The 17,321-nt window shown below is 38.5% G+C and overlaps 1 protein-coding gene across 1 annotated transcript in view; it reads right to left on the minus strand.

Moving 5' to 3' along the window:
• GPC3 (glypican 3) overlaps positions 1 to 17,321 on the minus strand; it is a 426,680-nt gene that overhangs the window by 126,495 nt on the left and 282,864 nt on the right. The window contains exons 4-5 of the mRNA XM_008572275.1: positions 14,163 to 14,296; positions 1,327 to 1,452 (exon numbers count right to left, since the gene is read on the minus strand). Coding sequence (XP_008570497.1) covers positions 1,327 to 1,452; positions 14,163 to 14,296 — 260 coding nt within the window. The remainder of the gene's footprint in view (positions 1 to 1,326; positions 1,453 to 14,162; positions 14,297 to 17,321) is intronic.

Genomic DNA, 17,321 nt, shown 5'->3' on the forward strand with positions numbered 1-17,321 from the left:
CCTCCTCATCCCCCCATCCCATGCCCTCCCCCTTCTCTTCCCCTCCCCCCCAAATGCTCTGCAACAACATCTTAGAATGTAAAAAATAATAATAATAAATAAATAAATTGATTAAATTCCATTCAGCATCCTATGCCCTGGTATAAGATCCCACTAGAATGTAAGCTCCTCAAAGCAGATACCTCATCTTTTTCAACCTTGCATCCCCAGCACCCAGCTTGCTGCCTACCACGTAATATCTCAAAACATAAATGTTGAAGGTATGAATGCATGAATTAGTAAGGAAAAAAAATACACACAGACTGTCAGAGCTGGAGCAGCTCTAATCCAACCGTCTCAGTTTTTAGATGGGGAAATCAAGCCTAGAGAGATTAAGTCACTTGTCCTAGGTTGAGCAACTAATTAGTGGAAGATTCAGAACTCGATTTCAGGTCTCTTCTGTATTTTCCTCTACAACATGCTACTACTTGTACAAACATTTTTTAAAGCATGCTCACCAACTCCACGTGGTTTCCTAAGCATTCTACCTTTTCGATTTAATTTCTTAATTGCAAGCTATACCTCACACATGCAAAGCAATGGAGGTTAGGAATACCATTAGCCAACAAGAATAAAAACTCCATGAGGACAGGGAATTTTCTGTTTTGTTCATTTGAACACGCCTTGGTACTTAGAAGGTGCTCAGTAAATACCTGTTGAATAAATGGGTATATATTATTTCTTTTTTGGTGATGAGCAAATTCTTCACAGATGATGATGGTTAGCATAGATTATGCCAACAAATATTCAAATGATCAAATATTGTAAATTTGCTCAGTGAAATGGTACTCCTCTTTCCCTCCCCTTTCTTCTTTCCTACATCTTCACCTGGAAAATGGGGGGAAATAATGGTACTCATTTCATAGGATTGTTGTAAAGATAAAAAAAGTTAACAAATACAAAGCACTTAGCATAGTGTTTAATACATAGTTAACTATCAATAAATGATAGCTATTAGAGTGAATGTGATTTTTCAAATCAAATAAATAAGGGCCTGCATAATGAGAAGATGGAAGAAGCCAAAGGAAAACAAGAGACGTTTTAGCTTTATACTTTGTAAAATGTCCTTGAATACATAGTTCTCATACTCCAAAGTTTGTAAATTCTATGAGAGCTATTAGTTATAGATAATATCTGGAACATCATAGGTCCTCATCTGTATGTTTTTTTTCTAAAACTTTTCTTGTAAAATTAAAGGAAGCAGAAAGAAGACATAATTAACCTTCAGATGAACATATGATGGCTATTCTACAAATACTGCCAAATTTAACTTTCAAAAAAGATTACCTCTCCACGAGTTCTTGTCCATTCCAGCAAAGGGTGTCGTTTTCAGCCACAGGGCTATGGCTGCAGATGTAGCCAGGCAAAGCACTATAGAAGCTGATGAAAGATTTCAACTTCTGAATTAGTTCCCTGAAAGAAAAACAAAACATCTGTGCATAAGAGGCAAGTAAACACAGTATGAGAAAAGTTTAATTTCCTTATCAGCATGACAGAAAGGCTCTGCTAGGCTGATTAGAGCAATAAATGATTTTTAAAGACATTCTTGGCTACAAGGCCACAATTTAGTTTTTTTTCTAAATCAATAAAATGATATTAGAAAAAAAAGTTGCCTGCCATGAGGTGCTGTTCCTATCAAAAGGATGATTTAATTCCAACATCCATTTTCTAACATTCTCAGCTTCCATTTTTTGTTCAAAATGCTGTTACCTACATTCTCAAAGGTGCTGATTACAAGGCACACTAGAGCACTACATATCTTTTGGTTTCTGAGTGTAATTGAGTGCATTGATTGTAATTTACAATGCTATTACCCTAGAGATGGCCCCTTTCCATATAGGCTCTGGCTAATGGCTAGAGATCAGAATCGCAGGGTGCTCAGAACAGTAGAAGCTCTATGAAATTCTCCTGACATATAGTCAGAGAAACTCACATCTGCTAGAAGAGGAAGGTTTCTTTGTTCTTTGTCTGCATATTGTGGTCCCTGTGAGGGGGAGGGAGGAGGAGAGAATTCTAGTCTATTTTATTATTTATTTGCTTTGGTTTTTCTGTTGTATATGATAAGTATGTCTGTGCATGTGTGCATGCACGCACACACACGAGAGAGAACATATTATGTATACAAATGTGTATCAACACACACAAATCAATACCACCAAAATTTCTGGCCTATTATCTTGGTTGAGATGTACATGGATACACAAAGACACCACAGACTGGAGAGAAATGGATATGTTTATAAACAAATATTAAAATACCTACATAATAGATGTCCAGTGGTAAACAAACAAAAATAAAATACACTTCATTTTGTTAAGCAATGCTCCTGATAGAAAAAAAGTTAAAGCGATCTTCACATCCAAGTCTACCTTAAGTCTACACGACATTTTTAGAGACTCTGGTCAGGGAATTTTCTGGCAGTGGAGTAATTATTCAATACTGTCTCTAGGCTAAGAATGGACTGGCTTGATGTACAGACCTCTGGAGGAACCAGAGGCCTGGATTTCATTTGGACACTGGTGGAAGCCCTGAGTCTAGAAATGCCTTCTGGGGGTTGTTCTCACATCTGGCCAAACGAGGAAGAATGGTTGGAATGATTTTCTTGCCCTTAATGCCATTTTCCATTTTATTACCGTAAAACTGTTTATTTCAACTAATGATCGAGAGAGAGAACGCACTCTCAGCACATGTTCATATAGGCTCAGGTCACAGCAAAGCCAGGGTGATGGACAGAACAACTCAAGAAAGATTACTGGGACATATATAACTCCTGACCTCCCAACAGTTGCTTCCTGCTATGCCTATACCTGCCTCACAGCCTACTTCTGGTGTCTGAAAACCGTCAATCTCCAAAGAGAAGAGGCTCAAATACAGAGCTTTGAAAATAAACATCAACATTATAGTTGCTCACAGAAGAAAAAGATGGGTTCAATTAACAGCTAATAGGAGAGATGCTCTGTTTTACAAGGTAATAATATAGCTCCCAAGAGTGGAAACTGAAAGACTAAAGGCTGAGGCTGAGTAATTCCCCTCGCTCCATGAGGAAACGGAATATGGCCATTAGTCTATGGGAAACGATGGCCCTCTCTTTAATGAAAGAGTTTCCCTTAGGCCTCCTCCTACCTCCAAACCCTCTCTCACTAACACAGCACATGGCAAGAAAAATTGAACCCACAGCAAGGCCTTCCAATTTGATTTCCTTAGAAGTTAAAAAAAGAAAAAGAAAAAAATGAAATAAAACACTCTGAACTTCTCCCAGCCTCCCAACCCTTGCCGTTTTCTTGGCTGATCATAAAAAACATTGACAAGTTGAAGAAAATCCAGATGAGGTTCGATCTAAATGTCAAGGGGATGAGGGGCTGCAATAAACATAAGACCTCCCACTTTAGTATGGAAGAACAATACCTGGAAGGGTCAAGATAAAAGTCTTAGAACAACACGAAGAATGTGAATAACGTGAACACATCTGGCTCATCAAATTCTTGAAGTCAGGACATCTCTCTGAAACTTCAACAGGTAACTTGGGGAAATAAAATGTCACCCTATTTCATAGAGTACTAATTACCTCTGCAAGACACACAGGATAAACATAGGAAGAGATTGTATTTTTTAAACTTACTTCCAAATTAGTTGTTTTAAATTTAGAACACAGTTTCATTTAGCAACCATGTTATAATGATGGTTGGGGGTCTCAGAACAGTCCCTTAAGCCTGTTATGTGTAGTAGGTGAGAGCACTGATTTTGGAGTCTGGCCCAGATGAGTTTCAAACGCCAGCTACTCCCTCACTTACCAAGCAGTGAAACCTTAGGCAAAGTGTAAAATTCTCTGAGCTTTCATTTCCGTTTTTTTTTTTTAAGGCTAAGTCAATACATTATTTTATTTAAATTTTTAAAATTTATTATTAGCATATTCATTCTTACAAATCATGATAATTCTTTATGCCTTTTGCCAGAACCCCCTCCTAACCCCCACCCCCAAACTCCCTTCCAAACACTCTCCCCTCCTCCGTGCTCTCTAGCATCCTCAGGATCGTTCTCTCCTTCTGAAAGTTCGACGTATTGTTGTAGTCTTTTTTTTCTTTCCTTCCTCCCTCCCTTCCTAGCAGCCAGTTATGAGTGAGAATATGTGGTATTTCTGTTTCTTTGTCTGGCTTATTTCACTGAACATAATTTTCTCCAGACTCATCCATGTTGCTGCAAATGGCAGAATTTCATTCTTTTTCATGGCTGAGTAGTATTCCATGGTGTATATATACCACAGTCTCTTTATCCAATCTTCCATCAATGGACATTTAGGTTGGTTCCATATCTTGGCTATTGTAAACAGAGCTGCAATGAACATGGGAGTGCAGGTATCCCTTTGACATGATTATTTCCATTCCTTTGGATATATACCCAGCAGAGGGGGTTCTGGATCATATGGTAGCTCTATCTGTAGTTGTTTGAGAAACCTCCATATTGATTTCCATAATGGCTGTGCTAATTTACAGTCTCACCAACAGTGTAGAAGAGTTCCCCTTTCCCTGCATCCTCACCAGTATTTGATACTCTCAGTCTTTTTAATAATGGCCAGTCTAACTGGGGTGGGATGATATCTTAATGTGGTTTTGATTTGCATTTCTCTGATGCTCAGTAATGTTGAGCATTTTTTCATGTACCTGTTGACATATGTATGTCTTCCTTTGAAAAATGTCTATTCATCTCCTTTGTCCATTTTTAATTGGATTATTTGTTTTGACACCCAAAAATCAGTAGCCTTTTTATACTCCAATAACAAACTAGCAGAAAATGAAATCAAGAAAGCAAGCCCATTTACCATAGTCACCAAAAAAATAAAATACTTAGGTATCACTTGAATCAAGGAGGTGAAAGATGTCTACAATGAGAACTACAAAACACTATTGAAAGAAATTAAAGAGGACACAAAAAGCTGGAAAGACATATCATGCTCTTGGATGGGAAGAATTAGCATCATGAAAATGTCCATTCTACCCAAAGCAATCTACAGATTCAATGCAATCCCCATCGAAATACCAATGACATTCTTCACAGAAACAGAAAAAGCAATTCAAACATTCATATGGAACAACAAAAGACCCTGAATAGCCAAAGAAATCCTAACTAAAAAAAAAAAAAAAGCCAGAGGCATAACACCACCTAACTTTGAATTATATTACAAAGCTACAGTAACCAAAACAGCATGGTACTGGCACAAAAACAGACACTCAGATCAATGAAACAGAACAGAAAACCTGGTAATCAGCCCACATACAGCCAACTGATCTTTGACAAAGGCACCAAGAACAAACATTGGGGAAAAGACTGCCTCTTCAATAAATGGTGCTGGGATAACTGGATATCCATATGCAGAAAAATGAAAATGGACCTGTATCTTTCACCATATGCCAAAATCAACTCAAAATGAATTAAAGACTTAAACAGACCTGAAACCATAAAATTACTAAAGGAAAATATAGGAGAAACACTCCAGGTAATAGGACTGGGCAAAGACTTCATGAATAAGACCCCAAAAGCACAAGCAACAAAAGAAAAAATAAATAAATGGGACTATATCAAACTAAAAACCTTCTACACAGCAAAGGAAACAATAAACAGAGTGGAAAAACAACCTACAGAGTGGGAGAAAATGTTTCCAAACTATACATCCAACAAGAGATTCATATACAGAATATACCAAGAACTCAAACAACTATACAGTAAGCTTTAGTTTCCTTATTTGTAAAATGAAGCTAATGATAGCACCTATCTCTCAAGGTTGCTGTGATGATTAAATGAGACAGTGCAATGTAAAGTGTTTAGCATAGTACCCACACAAGTAATCAGAGTATCCACACCAGTACACACAGAGTAATCCCTCCACAATGTTAGCCATTGCCAATATTACCATTATCATGAGTCTATAGAATATAAATATATTATATATGTAAAATACATATTATATTCCAGATAAATCCATGTATTTAGTATAATTTAAAAATTTTAAAGTTCCAGATATTTTATGTGCACAAGATAATTAAAATCCATCATCTTTTGAGGTGGATATTAATAAGTACAACCATGTTCTCTCTCAACAGATTTTTCCTGATATTCTCTTTCAAAGACTAGCTAGCTACTGGGATGGGAAAACCACTTGACTAATTTGGTGTAGAAGTTTGAATGGTCTTTTTTTCTGAGCCTGGTAAGAAGGTGATGGTGGCCCCTCTCAGGGATTTGTGCCTAAGAATTTATTTGTTTCTTTGTTTATTTTGCAGCTGGCTGGTATGGGGATCTGAACCCATGACCTTGATGTTATAAGGCCATGCTCTAATGTACTGAGCTAACCAGCCAGCCATTGTGCCTAAGAACTTAAACATCAGATGTGGAGGTCCAAGATGAAGTCAAGTTAAAAAAGATAGATTCATCATCAGAAAAATGCAAAACAAATCCACAGTGAGATTCCACTTTACATCCACTCTGGTGGCTATAAGAAAAAAGACAGACAACAACAAGTGTTGGTGAAGATGTGGAGAAATGAGAACTGTTATAGTCTGTTTCGTGTTGCTATAATAGAACACCTGAAACTGAGTGATTTATAAAGAAAACAAAACTTATTGCTTACAGTTTCTGAGGCCAGGAAGTCCAAAGTCCATCTGGTGGTGGCAACGGTGACCCAGGGGTCTCACATTGCAAGATGGTAGAAGCAGAGAGAGCAGAGAGAGAGCCTCTCCTCTTCTTTTAAAGCCCTCAGAACCATGCCCCTGACCACCATTTTTAATCCATCTACTATGGCATAGTCCTACCATCCAATCACCTCTTCAAGGCTCCACCTTCTAATTACCATAATAAGATTTCTCACCATCTTAACAGTCACAGTGGGAGCTAAGTTTCTAATACGTAAAACTTGGGGGACACAATCTAAGCATCAATGAGTTTTGGGGGGACATAATTCAACCCACTACAGGAACCCTCACATATTGCTGGTGGGAATGCAAAATGGTGCAGTTGCTGTGGAAAACAACTTGGTGGCCCCAAATATATAGTTAAGCATAGAGTAACCAGCTGACCCAGCAATTCCACTCTTAGGTATATACCTAAAATATTTGAAAAGAGGTACTCAAATAAGTACATGTGCATAGCAGCACCATCAGTAATAGTCAAAATGGGAAATAAGACACATGTCCACCCACTGATGAATAAACAAAATGTGGTATATACATACAATGGAATACTATTCAACCTTAAAAAGGAAGGAAATTCTGACACATGCTACAACATAGGTGAGCTTTGAAAATAGCATGCTAAGTATAAGAAGCCAGTCATAAAAGACCACATATGTGATCCCATTCATCTGAAATGTCCAGATAAGCAAATCTATACAGAAAGTAGACAGAAAGTAGATTAGTGGTTGCTTGGGGCTGGGGAGATGATTAGGGGATGATAGCTAAAGGGTACAGGGTTTCTTTTTGAGGTTGATAAAAATGTTCTAAAACTGATTGTGGGCTGGCTGGTTAGCTCAGTTGGTTAGAGCATGGTGTTGTAACACCAAGGTCAAGGGTCCAGACCCCCATACTGGCCAGCTGCCAAAAAAATAAAATAAAATAAAATTGATTGTGATGACGGTTGCACAACTCTGTGAATACACTAAAATCGATTGAATTATACACTTTAAACGAATGCACTGTATAGTACGTGGATTATAGTTCAATAAAGCTATTGCCTCTGCTCCTCCATAAAAAGCATAGAGAAGAGGTGAGAAATATGTCTCAGAAGGAGAGACTTGTCTACTGGAAGAGGGATGCCCTGTGGAAGAATAGAAGAATGGAAAGAGACAGCAGGAGAGCTGGGAAAAGCCAGGTTGGATGGACATAAAATAAAGACATGGGTGAGAGATAAGAAGAGAAACTTGTAAGAGCTGCAACTTCAGCACTGCATCAGGAAATAGTGGTTAAAATCTATTTCTTCTTTCATCTTTCAAAATAAAGCATTATGGTTTTCTTTGTCATTGTAAAAGAAATATATGCTCATTATGGAGAATTTAGAAAATAAAATAAAGAAAGGTAGAAGAAAAAAAAAATTCATAGTCTCACCAGCCAGAGATAATCATGGTTAATATTTGGGTATATTTCCTTCTAGACTTTTCTCTCAAGTAATAAAACCTATTCTTTTTGATAGGTTTGTTCTCTGAGTTCTTTTTGGTTCTCAGTGTATATTATCCCCATTAGAACCCACCTAGAATCCAAGGTGGATCTGATTAGGAAAAAATATCAGCATAATGAAATAAATGCCAGTTCTCAAATAATTCCCAGGTCCTGTGGCATAAGGCAATATTTGCCTTTTGGAGAACAAAGAGCAAGGCTCCAGCACAGCTAGTCAACTGGCCAATACCTAAGAGTGCCAAAGGACAGTGTTACAGTGCAAGCCATTCCTTTATGCAAAACCTTCTGAATTGCTATGGGAAAATAAACCTTGGTTTCTAAAAGCAACTTCGATTCTTGAAAATAAATCCAGACATACTCTTTTGGAGGATAGAAAAAAAGACTTTCTAAACTCTTGGAGAATTAACGAGCTTTTCTAGGGACAAGGACAACAGGTGATAATGTCCTCTGACATCACAGCAGCAGAGTGTGACAGGAGTAGTTTACCTCCTACTGAGTATACTGGGCCTCTCATCTTTTCTTTCATTTGTCTCTTCCTGTCATTCCTTCCTAAACTTGTTCCACCATGGGAATTAAGTGTGTTTTATTTTTATCTTTTTTTAAAGCTTTATATCTTGATGCTTATACTTTTAAAAGGAGATGGGTTGAATATTTCTATTTCTCTCTTTAAAGAAAGACACCAGAAACAAAATTAAGTGACATATTAATTACCCATGTATTCAGTCCAGATTTTTTGAGTGTGTGTGCTAGTAGCCCATGACAGACAACAAAAGAATCTCCACCCATGAACTAAGGCAGTCTGCCGGACTGAATTGTCTCTAGGAAAAAAAGGATAGAAAGTTTGGACAATTAGTTGCCCGGGATGGGAAAAACAATTTGATTGAATGGAATGTTCTTTGATTCAAATTCCACTTTATTCTAATACATACATGTCAAACATACCATTGACATAAATAGTGGAGCCTATGGCCCTCGCTGAGGACAAACCTAACATTTGCTTTTGGCAGTCTGCTCAGGAAAAAAGAGTCTCTTCATAGAGGTTTCCATTCAGTGTGTTAAATGTGGAACTAAAGGGTAGGGCGCCTTTCTATGCATGAGCCATTTTGAAATATTGTGGCTGGGTGCATGTGACCTTCCCTGGAGGGCTTTCATCATCCTAGAGAGGAGTGTCCCCTTCTTTGGTTATGGGGGAGGGGATTACCTTTGCTTTCCTGCAATGATTCGCTTGGGCAGGCATCAAAGCAGCACTAATTGGAAACCACCGCATGTAAAAACAGCCTTTCATCCCGGATTGCAGATCCCAAACTTTTTTCCTTTATTATTAAGACTCTTTTTTTCTTAATGTAAAGTAATATGAGCTCATTATTTAAAAAATGGAATGAAAACAGAGAAGAACATAAACTAAACTAACTAAAATTGGAATGATGCAAGATCATGCCCAATTCTGCTGGAGAGAGCCTTTCACAGTTTGACTCCAAACTACAATTTTCTACCATTCCGAGACTAGCCGGTACTGTTTCCCGTAAGTTCCCTTTGCCTGGAACATCTGCCTTTCCCTCCTCCAGCTGCTGAATTTCTACTTATCCTTCAGGCCCAGCTTAAAAGCTACCCTTTCCAAAAATCCTTTCTTGACTCTCCCAGGAGACCTGCTAACTTCCCCATCTGTGATGTTGCCACTCTTTTGTACACGGCTTTATCTGGGCAGTCACTCCCAATGTACACAAATTATTTACCTGTATGTCTGTCTTCGTAACTAGGCTAGGCAGTCCTCCATTCATTAGAGCCTAACCCTTACACAGTGCTCAGCATATAGATGGTGTTGACAAAGGTTGAAGGAAGTAGAGTCCTGTTTAGGGCAGAACGACTTGTACCAGACCCAAAACTTGTTGATTCACTCAGGATGTACTTCATTGTTTTGTTCAGAGGGTGGAAGCCACCGCTGAGTTTAAAGAGCTGCCTGGTCAAATGAGAGAAGCAGTCTGAGAGGGAGTGGGAGTAAGCATGGATTTTGCACCATGGAACTGAGATCAGCTTTTATTCTTTACTTTCTAGTCATTTACTAGTGTCACCTAATCCATTGCCCCTTTAGACCAAGTCACAGGGGAAGAAGAAGACGGGGAATGCAGAAAACGGAGGGCTGGAATACATAGATGTAATTTCACAATGGAGGAAGGGCTGTGTGACTTTCTCACAGGTTAGCAGTTGGGCCAGAAGCTTGGTATACAGATGCAGGACAGGCCATTCAATTGTAGATCTGGGGTTTGGAAAAGTGAAAGAAATTGCTCATATATTCTACCAAACAGTACATGGGACATGAAAATGACGAGGTAAACAGGATCATAAGGGAGGCAGTGAAGGAGATATTTAGTAGGGAAAAGGTGGGAAAGGTTGACAACTGAGATGTGCTGAAAATATTAGAGCTCGAAGGGGCTGTGAACAGCCTATTTCTTCTATTCTGATTGCACTACTTGTGCATCTTGTTCTCAATCTGATGACAGATATTTTCAATACTTATCCCTTAAAGGAACACTGAGTCCCATACATAGACCACCAGTTGAGAATCAAATTGTCTTTAAATTGAACTAAGCTATTTCTAAGATTAGCTGTGTGTTGCAAACTACCCAGTTGGGGGCAGACAAAACAAACAGATGACTTCTGAATGCTACCAAAGGAATCCTGCATTTCTTTATGTGTTGTTATTTTAATAAGGCAAAGGTCTTTTCAACTCGTAATCAGATTCAGACAGCTTGCTCACAGCCTCCACAGACTGAATGCTACAATAGGGTTCCTTTCCAATTATCATATTTTTAACCACGAGGATGGAACTTGGGCATGGGTGTGGGGTTGCTGGAGACTCATATAATTTTCTGGCCAGTGAGAAATGCTGTGCAGAACATACTAAGAAATTTACAGAGGTACTAACACTCTGCCAAAACAAACCCTCCTAATAACATCAGATTGCAGGTGACAGTGTATTTAGCAAGAGATCATCTTAATTCCCACTTCTCCCCTCTCCCTAAGAGGGCTTATAAAGACTATTTGAGAGAGTTAAATGAAAACAGACACTCTCCTGTTGTTTTGTTTTCTTCTTCTGCCAAAGAAGTCAGAAAGAAAGGCTCCATCTCAGACTCTAACACTTCAGTTTGCAAAAAAGATGAGAAACATCGGAAGGCAGACTCGTGCGTCCAACACCAGTAGGAGCCCTGCCTAACCAACATTTACTCATGTGTACAGGCTTTGTCAAGTTTTTTACTATCCTTTATCTTCTTTGGGGGTTAGCTACAACTTCAAAAATGAATTTAAACAAAGTGCCAAATCCAGGTGCCCAGCCAAAAACACATTTTATCAGTTTCTTCTTCCCCTGGAGGAATCAACACCCATAGAGCCCTCTCTGATAAGAGGGAATAGGTCTCACAGAGCCCAAGATAGAAGCCATGGCCGCAGGGCCTTGTTAAACCTCCTTCTGATAAATGTGTCTAGATTGACAGGGTCATTTCAAAATGGGACTGGGTTGATGTGTTTATTTTTTAAAAACTCTGCATGTGATTCTTCTGCAAATTCATATACCACTTCCCCCATGAAGCCTCCCCTATAACTCTCTTGGGCAGAGGTTCTGTCTTCCCCTGTAGGTTGCCTCTCTACTCTGGACATTTTTTTGCTTTAGCACTTATAAAACTGTTTTGAAATTATCTGTATTCAAGTCTATTTCCCCATTAGACTGGGCTGGAAAGCAGAGATTATGTATTTGTATTTTCTGTGCCTAGTACATGTTCTGGCACATAATAGGAGTTTAATAAATTTCTGTTGAATTGAATGAAAGCTATATATATAAATTCACTTCAGTCAAATAAGGGGTTTCCACTTGTTAAAGATCAATGCCTTAGATGGACTGAGGTTAATTCCTCAGGTGATTCAGGCCAAGAGTAACAGCAATAGAGAACAATTAACAAAGGACAGGTAGGGGCTAAAGACGCCCTTGATAAATGCCTTATTTTGGTCTTCCCAGAAAGATGAAAACTTCCCAAAGAACCCCTATGCTATAGGAAAATGGTTCTAAGCATTTTGATGTCAAGAGTCCTGAAATGGTTTTCAGATATGTCCACAAATTCCCTAATACTCCTCCCTTCAAGAGGTGGAGCTTAATTTCTCTTGCTTTGAGTGTGGATTACAATTAGTGACTCATTTCTAACAAATACAATATTCCATAATTGACAGTGTGTCACTTCCAAGACTAGGTCTTGAAAGACACTGTGGCTTCTCCTTGCTCTCTTCCCTCGATCACTTATTCTGGGGAGGCCAGCTGCCATGTTGTGAGGAGATTCACGAGGTCCATGTGATGAGGCACTGAGTCCTCCTTCCAGCCACTGGTACTAACTTGCTAAATCTGTAAGTAAGCCACTTTGAAAGCAGATCCTCCAGCCTCAGTCAATACTTCAGATGACTGCAGGCCCAGGCAACACCTTGACTGAAATTTCTTTAGAGACTCTGAGAACCACCCAGCTAAGCCATTCTAAAATTCCTGACAGACAGAAACTGTCAGATAATAAATATTTGTTGTTTTAAATAACTATGTTTTGGGGTAATTTGTTACACAGCAATAGATAACTAATACAACCCCTTTGCAATCTTAAAAATTATTGGGGACTGCAAAGAACTTTTGTTTATATGGTATATATCTATCAATATTTACTGTTTTAGAAATCAAAACTCAGAAAAAAATTTAAATTATTATCAATCTGAAACTAACAATTATAGGCCCATTATATCTTGATATAAATAACATTATTATAAAAAATGAGTGAGAAAAGTGACACTGTTTTGCATTTTTGTATAATATCTTTACTGTCTGACTTGATATCTATTAATGTCTGCATTTAATCTATTGCAAATATTGTTTTGGTTAAGGTATATGAAAAAAATCTAGTTTCACACAGATATGTAGTTAGCAAAAAGAGGATCTCACAGACCCCCTGAGAGGGTCTCCGAAACTCCCAGGGGTCCTCAAATCACACTTTAAAATAGGCAAACTAGAAATTCATTACGTTGAAAGTCAACAAAAGAAAACAGGACTTTCTGAAATGCTTCACTGGGGGACTCTCAAGCTGCACTACTGCCTTCTCTCATCTTAAACTGTATTATAAAGAAAGACTAAGAATTACCACTTCAAAACTCCCTGATAGGTATGGAATAATTTAGCCCAAATCTGAAATGATACTTATTTTATTTTTTAATTTTCCATGTATAGACCAATTTCTCCCACCCCTTTTAAAGTCAACATGAAGAAGAAGTCATGTTTAGCTATTCTTGAGCCAGTGGCAGGGTTGGCTACATTTGCGGTCCTTTTGAGTAAAGCAATTCTAGAATTGTGTTGGACTTCCCATCCCAAAAACCTAGAATAGGGTATGGTAACAAAGACTGGATGGGGGGAGTGGGAATGAAGAGAATAACAAACAAACCTATATTTTGTCCCTTGACTGTAGTTTTAAGAAATAGAAACCAGATCTTTCATTTTATCATTTTTAAGAGTTTGTAAAGTGTGCAGTATATGCGCACTCGTGCGTGTGTGTGTATACACATGAGTGTGTCTTGCCAGCTTCTCTCTGGTGAGTTTAACCCTGACTCACTGTTAATAATGGGAAAAGCCACAAACCAAGCCATGGAATTGTGAGATCAGATTATAAGCAAATATTTTGTTTAATCAGTAAAGAATCTTGAATAGGGAAGTCCATTCCACCCTGTGCTGCTGTGCTAGATATTTACACATTGTAAATTTACATTTAAATATGCCTTGGATATAATACAATATTTTTTGTTCTTTAACATTGACAGATGATAGAATTTAATTACTTAAGCACTCTACTCAGAAAAACTAAATAACGTGTATTTAAGAAGCTTTACTCCAATGGTTTTTGATGTTAAAACACAATTGCTAATTGTATGCTGAAATAGAGGGAGAAAACCTCTCACCTTCTACGGCTGGATAAGGTTTCTTCATGTTCCACATGAGCAACTTTTAATATTTTCTTGTCAATAAACAGATCTTCAGGATAATAAGCAGATCTATACTGGCGTTGTTGAGAATGGGCACATAACTTGCCAATCTGAAAAAAAGAAATGCAATATAATTATATGAAACTTTCACAGATATGACAGTAGAAACAAATTTTGAAACGCACTTCAATTTCTTCCCCCAATTTCTTTTTAAAGAGCAGAACAAAGCTATCATTAGAGTAAAAAAGGTGATAAGCTTTCATGGCTAAGAACCATTGGTGTAAAGGAAGGCTGAAGACTGGGAGGGAAGGGGGACCCCATTGTGAGGGCAGCCTATGCAGAGATTTCCTAAGATGAAACATGCTTTTTCCTACAATGAAGTGTACACATGAGAGAGCTTTCTACACAGGGCTCGTACTATTGATACCTTTCAATGGCTCTTGGTATTTGTATGTATGAAGAAGTTCACAAAAGGGAATTGCAAAGTTTCGGCAGAACTGGAGCAGGAGATGGGGGTTGTGGGTGTGTGTGGGAGTAGCCTGTTAACAGAAGAGAAACCTCCCATGCACAGTGTGGTCCCAGTTCTTATGAGCATTTTGTTATAAGGCCCAAGCTCAGATATTCTGAAAAATGTCAGTATAGTTGCTCATCTGGCTTTCCTAGAAACACCCAAGGGAAGAAGGCAAGTCAACCAATCAATAGCCAGTGTCATTAGCTGTGAATCACACATCATTATATAAGGCCAGAATTGAGAGTATTAAAGAATATAGGTGCTCAAGAGAGTCTACGTTCCTTCCTTCTTTTTTTCTTCCCTCCTTTCCTCCCTTTCTTCCTTCACATTCATCTAATTTATTCATTCAAAAATATTTATTGTATACCTCCCCCTAAAACCTACCTATTTTACACCCATGTAGCAATGATTTTTAAAAATGGCATCAGCTTTCTGGATTAGCTCCATTTGGTTTCTTTCGTTAAATTATTTGTAAATTTGCTTTTCTTTTTTCATTTTTAGACAAAAGCCTAAATGAACTACCATATAAAGAAGTATGAATAGTAACATTCTTATATGTCTCCCTTGTGCCAGACACCATGCTAAATATTAACACCCCTATTTTGTAGATGAGGAAATTGAGGCTCAGGGAAGTTAAGTGACTTGCTTAAGGCAAATAGGCAGTGGAGTCACTAGTCTCACTTTGAATCCATTTGTCTGACTTCACAGCTTATGCAATACTGCCTCCCTAGAAGATGATGCTTGATTTCTACTTGCTTACATTCTATGTTTTGGAAAAAGAAAAAAAATAAAAATAAAAAGAAAAGAAAAAAAGAAAAAGAATTCCCAGCCCTCAGAAACATAGCTAAGGTGAATATATAGATTATAAACTTTGGGAAAAATATTAGAAATATCTTGTGAGAACAACGGTTGTATCTTTGTCACTTCTGTGTCTCCATGGAATTCAGACCAGATTTTGTACACTGTCAGGCACTGTTAGGTGAATTAACTGAAGTGAATTGAAGAAATCTCCTATAATCAGGCCCAGCACACCACTCCATTGATAAGCCATGGCTCTGTGTAGTAATCCGAGCTTCTGGATTTCTCAAGATGGCCCTAATAGCATTTACTAAGTTATCTACCTATATATAAAGGCATAAAAGGCATTTAGTTTGTATAGCTTTGGAGAGCCTTCTATATAAATAAATTCTTAAATTAGAAAAAAATCTAGAACCAAGCAGCAGCATCACCTCCATTCATGAAAGATGGCACACAGAGCTTGATATTCAGACTTGCTATTCTCAATAGTTCATCTTAATGGGAATAAAACAACAGCTGCAGACACTTAAAAATATTTCATTTGGCTTTGGAATGTATGAGACTAAATTTTTCAGGTGTGCTTATGTAATGCTATTTGACTTGGGTTAATATTAACTTCAAAGGATGAATCTGTATTCACTGAACATGCCCTGACTGGTAGCCGTCTGGTAGCGTGCTTTCAGTCAGGGGCTGCTCAGCTTGACTGGGGAGTTAAGTTCCAATCATTTCCAAAGCACATAACGCAGATAAAAATAATTGAGGGCAGACTGTGCATTATAACTTTATGTCTATAGACATATACATGTTTACTTTGTTAAACTGCAGGTGAAATTTCATGGAACAGAACCTTGATTTTCACTCCATAAATATCTATTTATTGTTCTGTGAACATACATCAATGTGAGAGTCTATGTCACCAAGATCAGAGTATTCTTAGCACATTCAAGAGCACAGGACACAACCTTCTGACCTACACCTGTTCTAAATCCAACAGCAAAATAAAATCTTTCACACATCTTTCACAGTAACTTGTCTACTTGCAACCCACAGCTGTGAAGGTTCCTTCCCCATTGAAAGTCAGCCCTTTGTATCAGTGAATACTAATTGGGCCACAGCAAGACTTTAAAATTTTTACCCCTCCCTCCCCTGCTGCCCCAACCTACTGGAAAGCGGTGCAGCTGAGGCAAACTAGGAAGGTTAAGAACAAATGAGAATGTAGCCAGTCTGCAGTCTGACCTTTCTTCCCAAGCCACCCATTGTGGTATTATCAAGCAGACTTCCCAAGGCCCTGTGTGGGGTAAGGGGCAAACAATGGTGTCCTGCCCCTATCCCCACTCCCCCATCTGAAATGTGCCACATCTTATCAGACAGGGTGTATTTTCTTCCACAAATCTACCATGAAGCAAATTCTTCTCATATACAAAGCATTTGTCAAATGCATCCCCCCACCTTTTGGGCCCTTCTCCCCACATCTTTCACCTCCACACTGCATGAGCTGTAGGTGAATATTATGAACTTATTTTGAGAAGTGGACACTAAAAGAAAATATAATTTACAAAGAGATGCAGCATTCACATTATAGAAGTCCTTTCAGCTTCAAACTTGAGAAACAACAGGCTATACTGTGAAACCTAGATCTTATTCTTTAGCTGTACTTACTCAAGAAGGCAGCCTCCCAAGTGGCATTTTAGAAACCAGTGTCCCGGGCCGGCCCGGTGGCGCACTGGATAGTGCGCTGCTTGGGAAGCGCGGCGGCGCTCCCGTCCGAGGGTTCGGATCCCACATACAGACCGGCTCCCCCTCACCGGCCTAATGATGCGCGGGCG

Source organism: Galeopterus variegatus, unplaced genomic scaffold, assembly GCF_000696425.1.
Source record: "Galeopterus variegatus unplaced genomic scaffold, G_variegatus-3.0.2 Scaffold772, whole genome shotgun sequence".
In the NCBI taxonomy this organism is placed as follows: domain Eukaryota; kingdom Metazoa; phylum Chordata; class Mammalia; order Dermoptera; family Cynocephalidae; genus Galeopterus; species Galeopterus variegatus.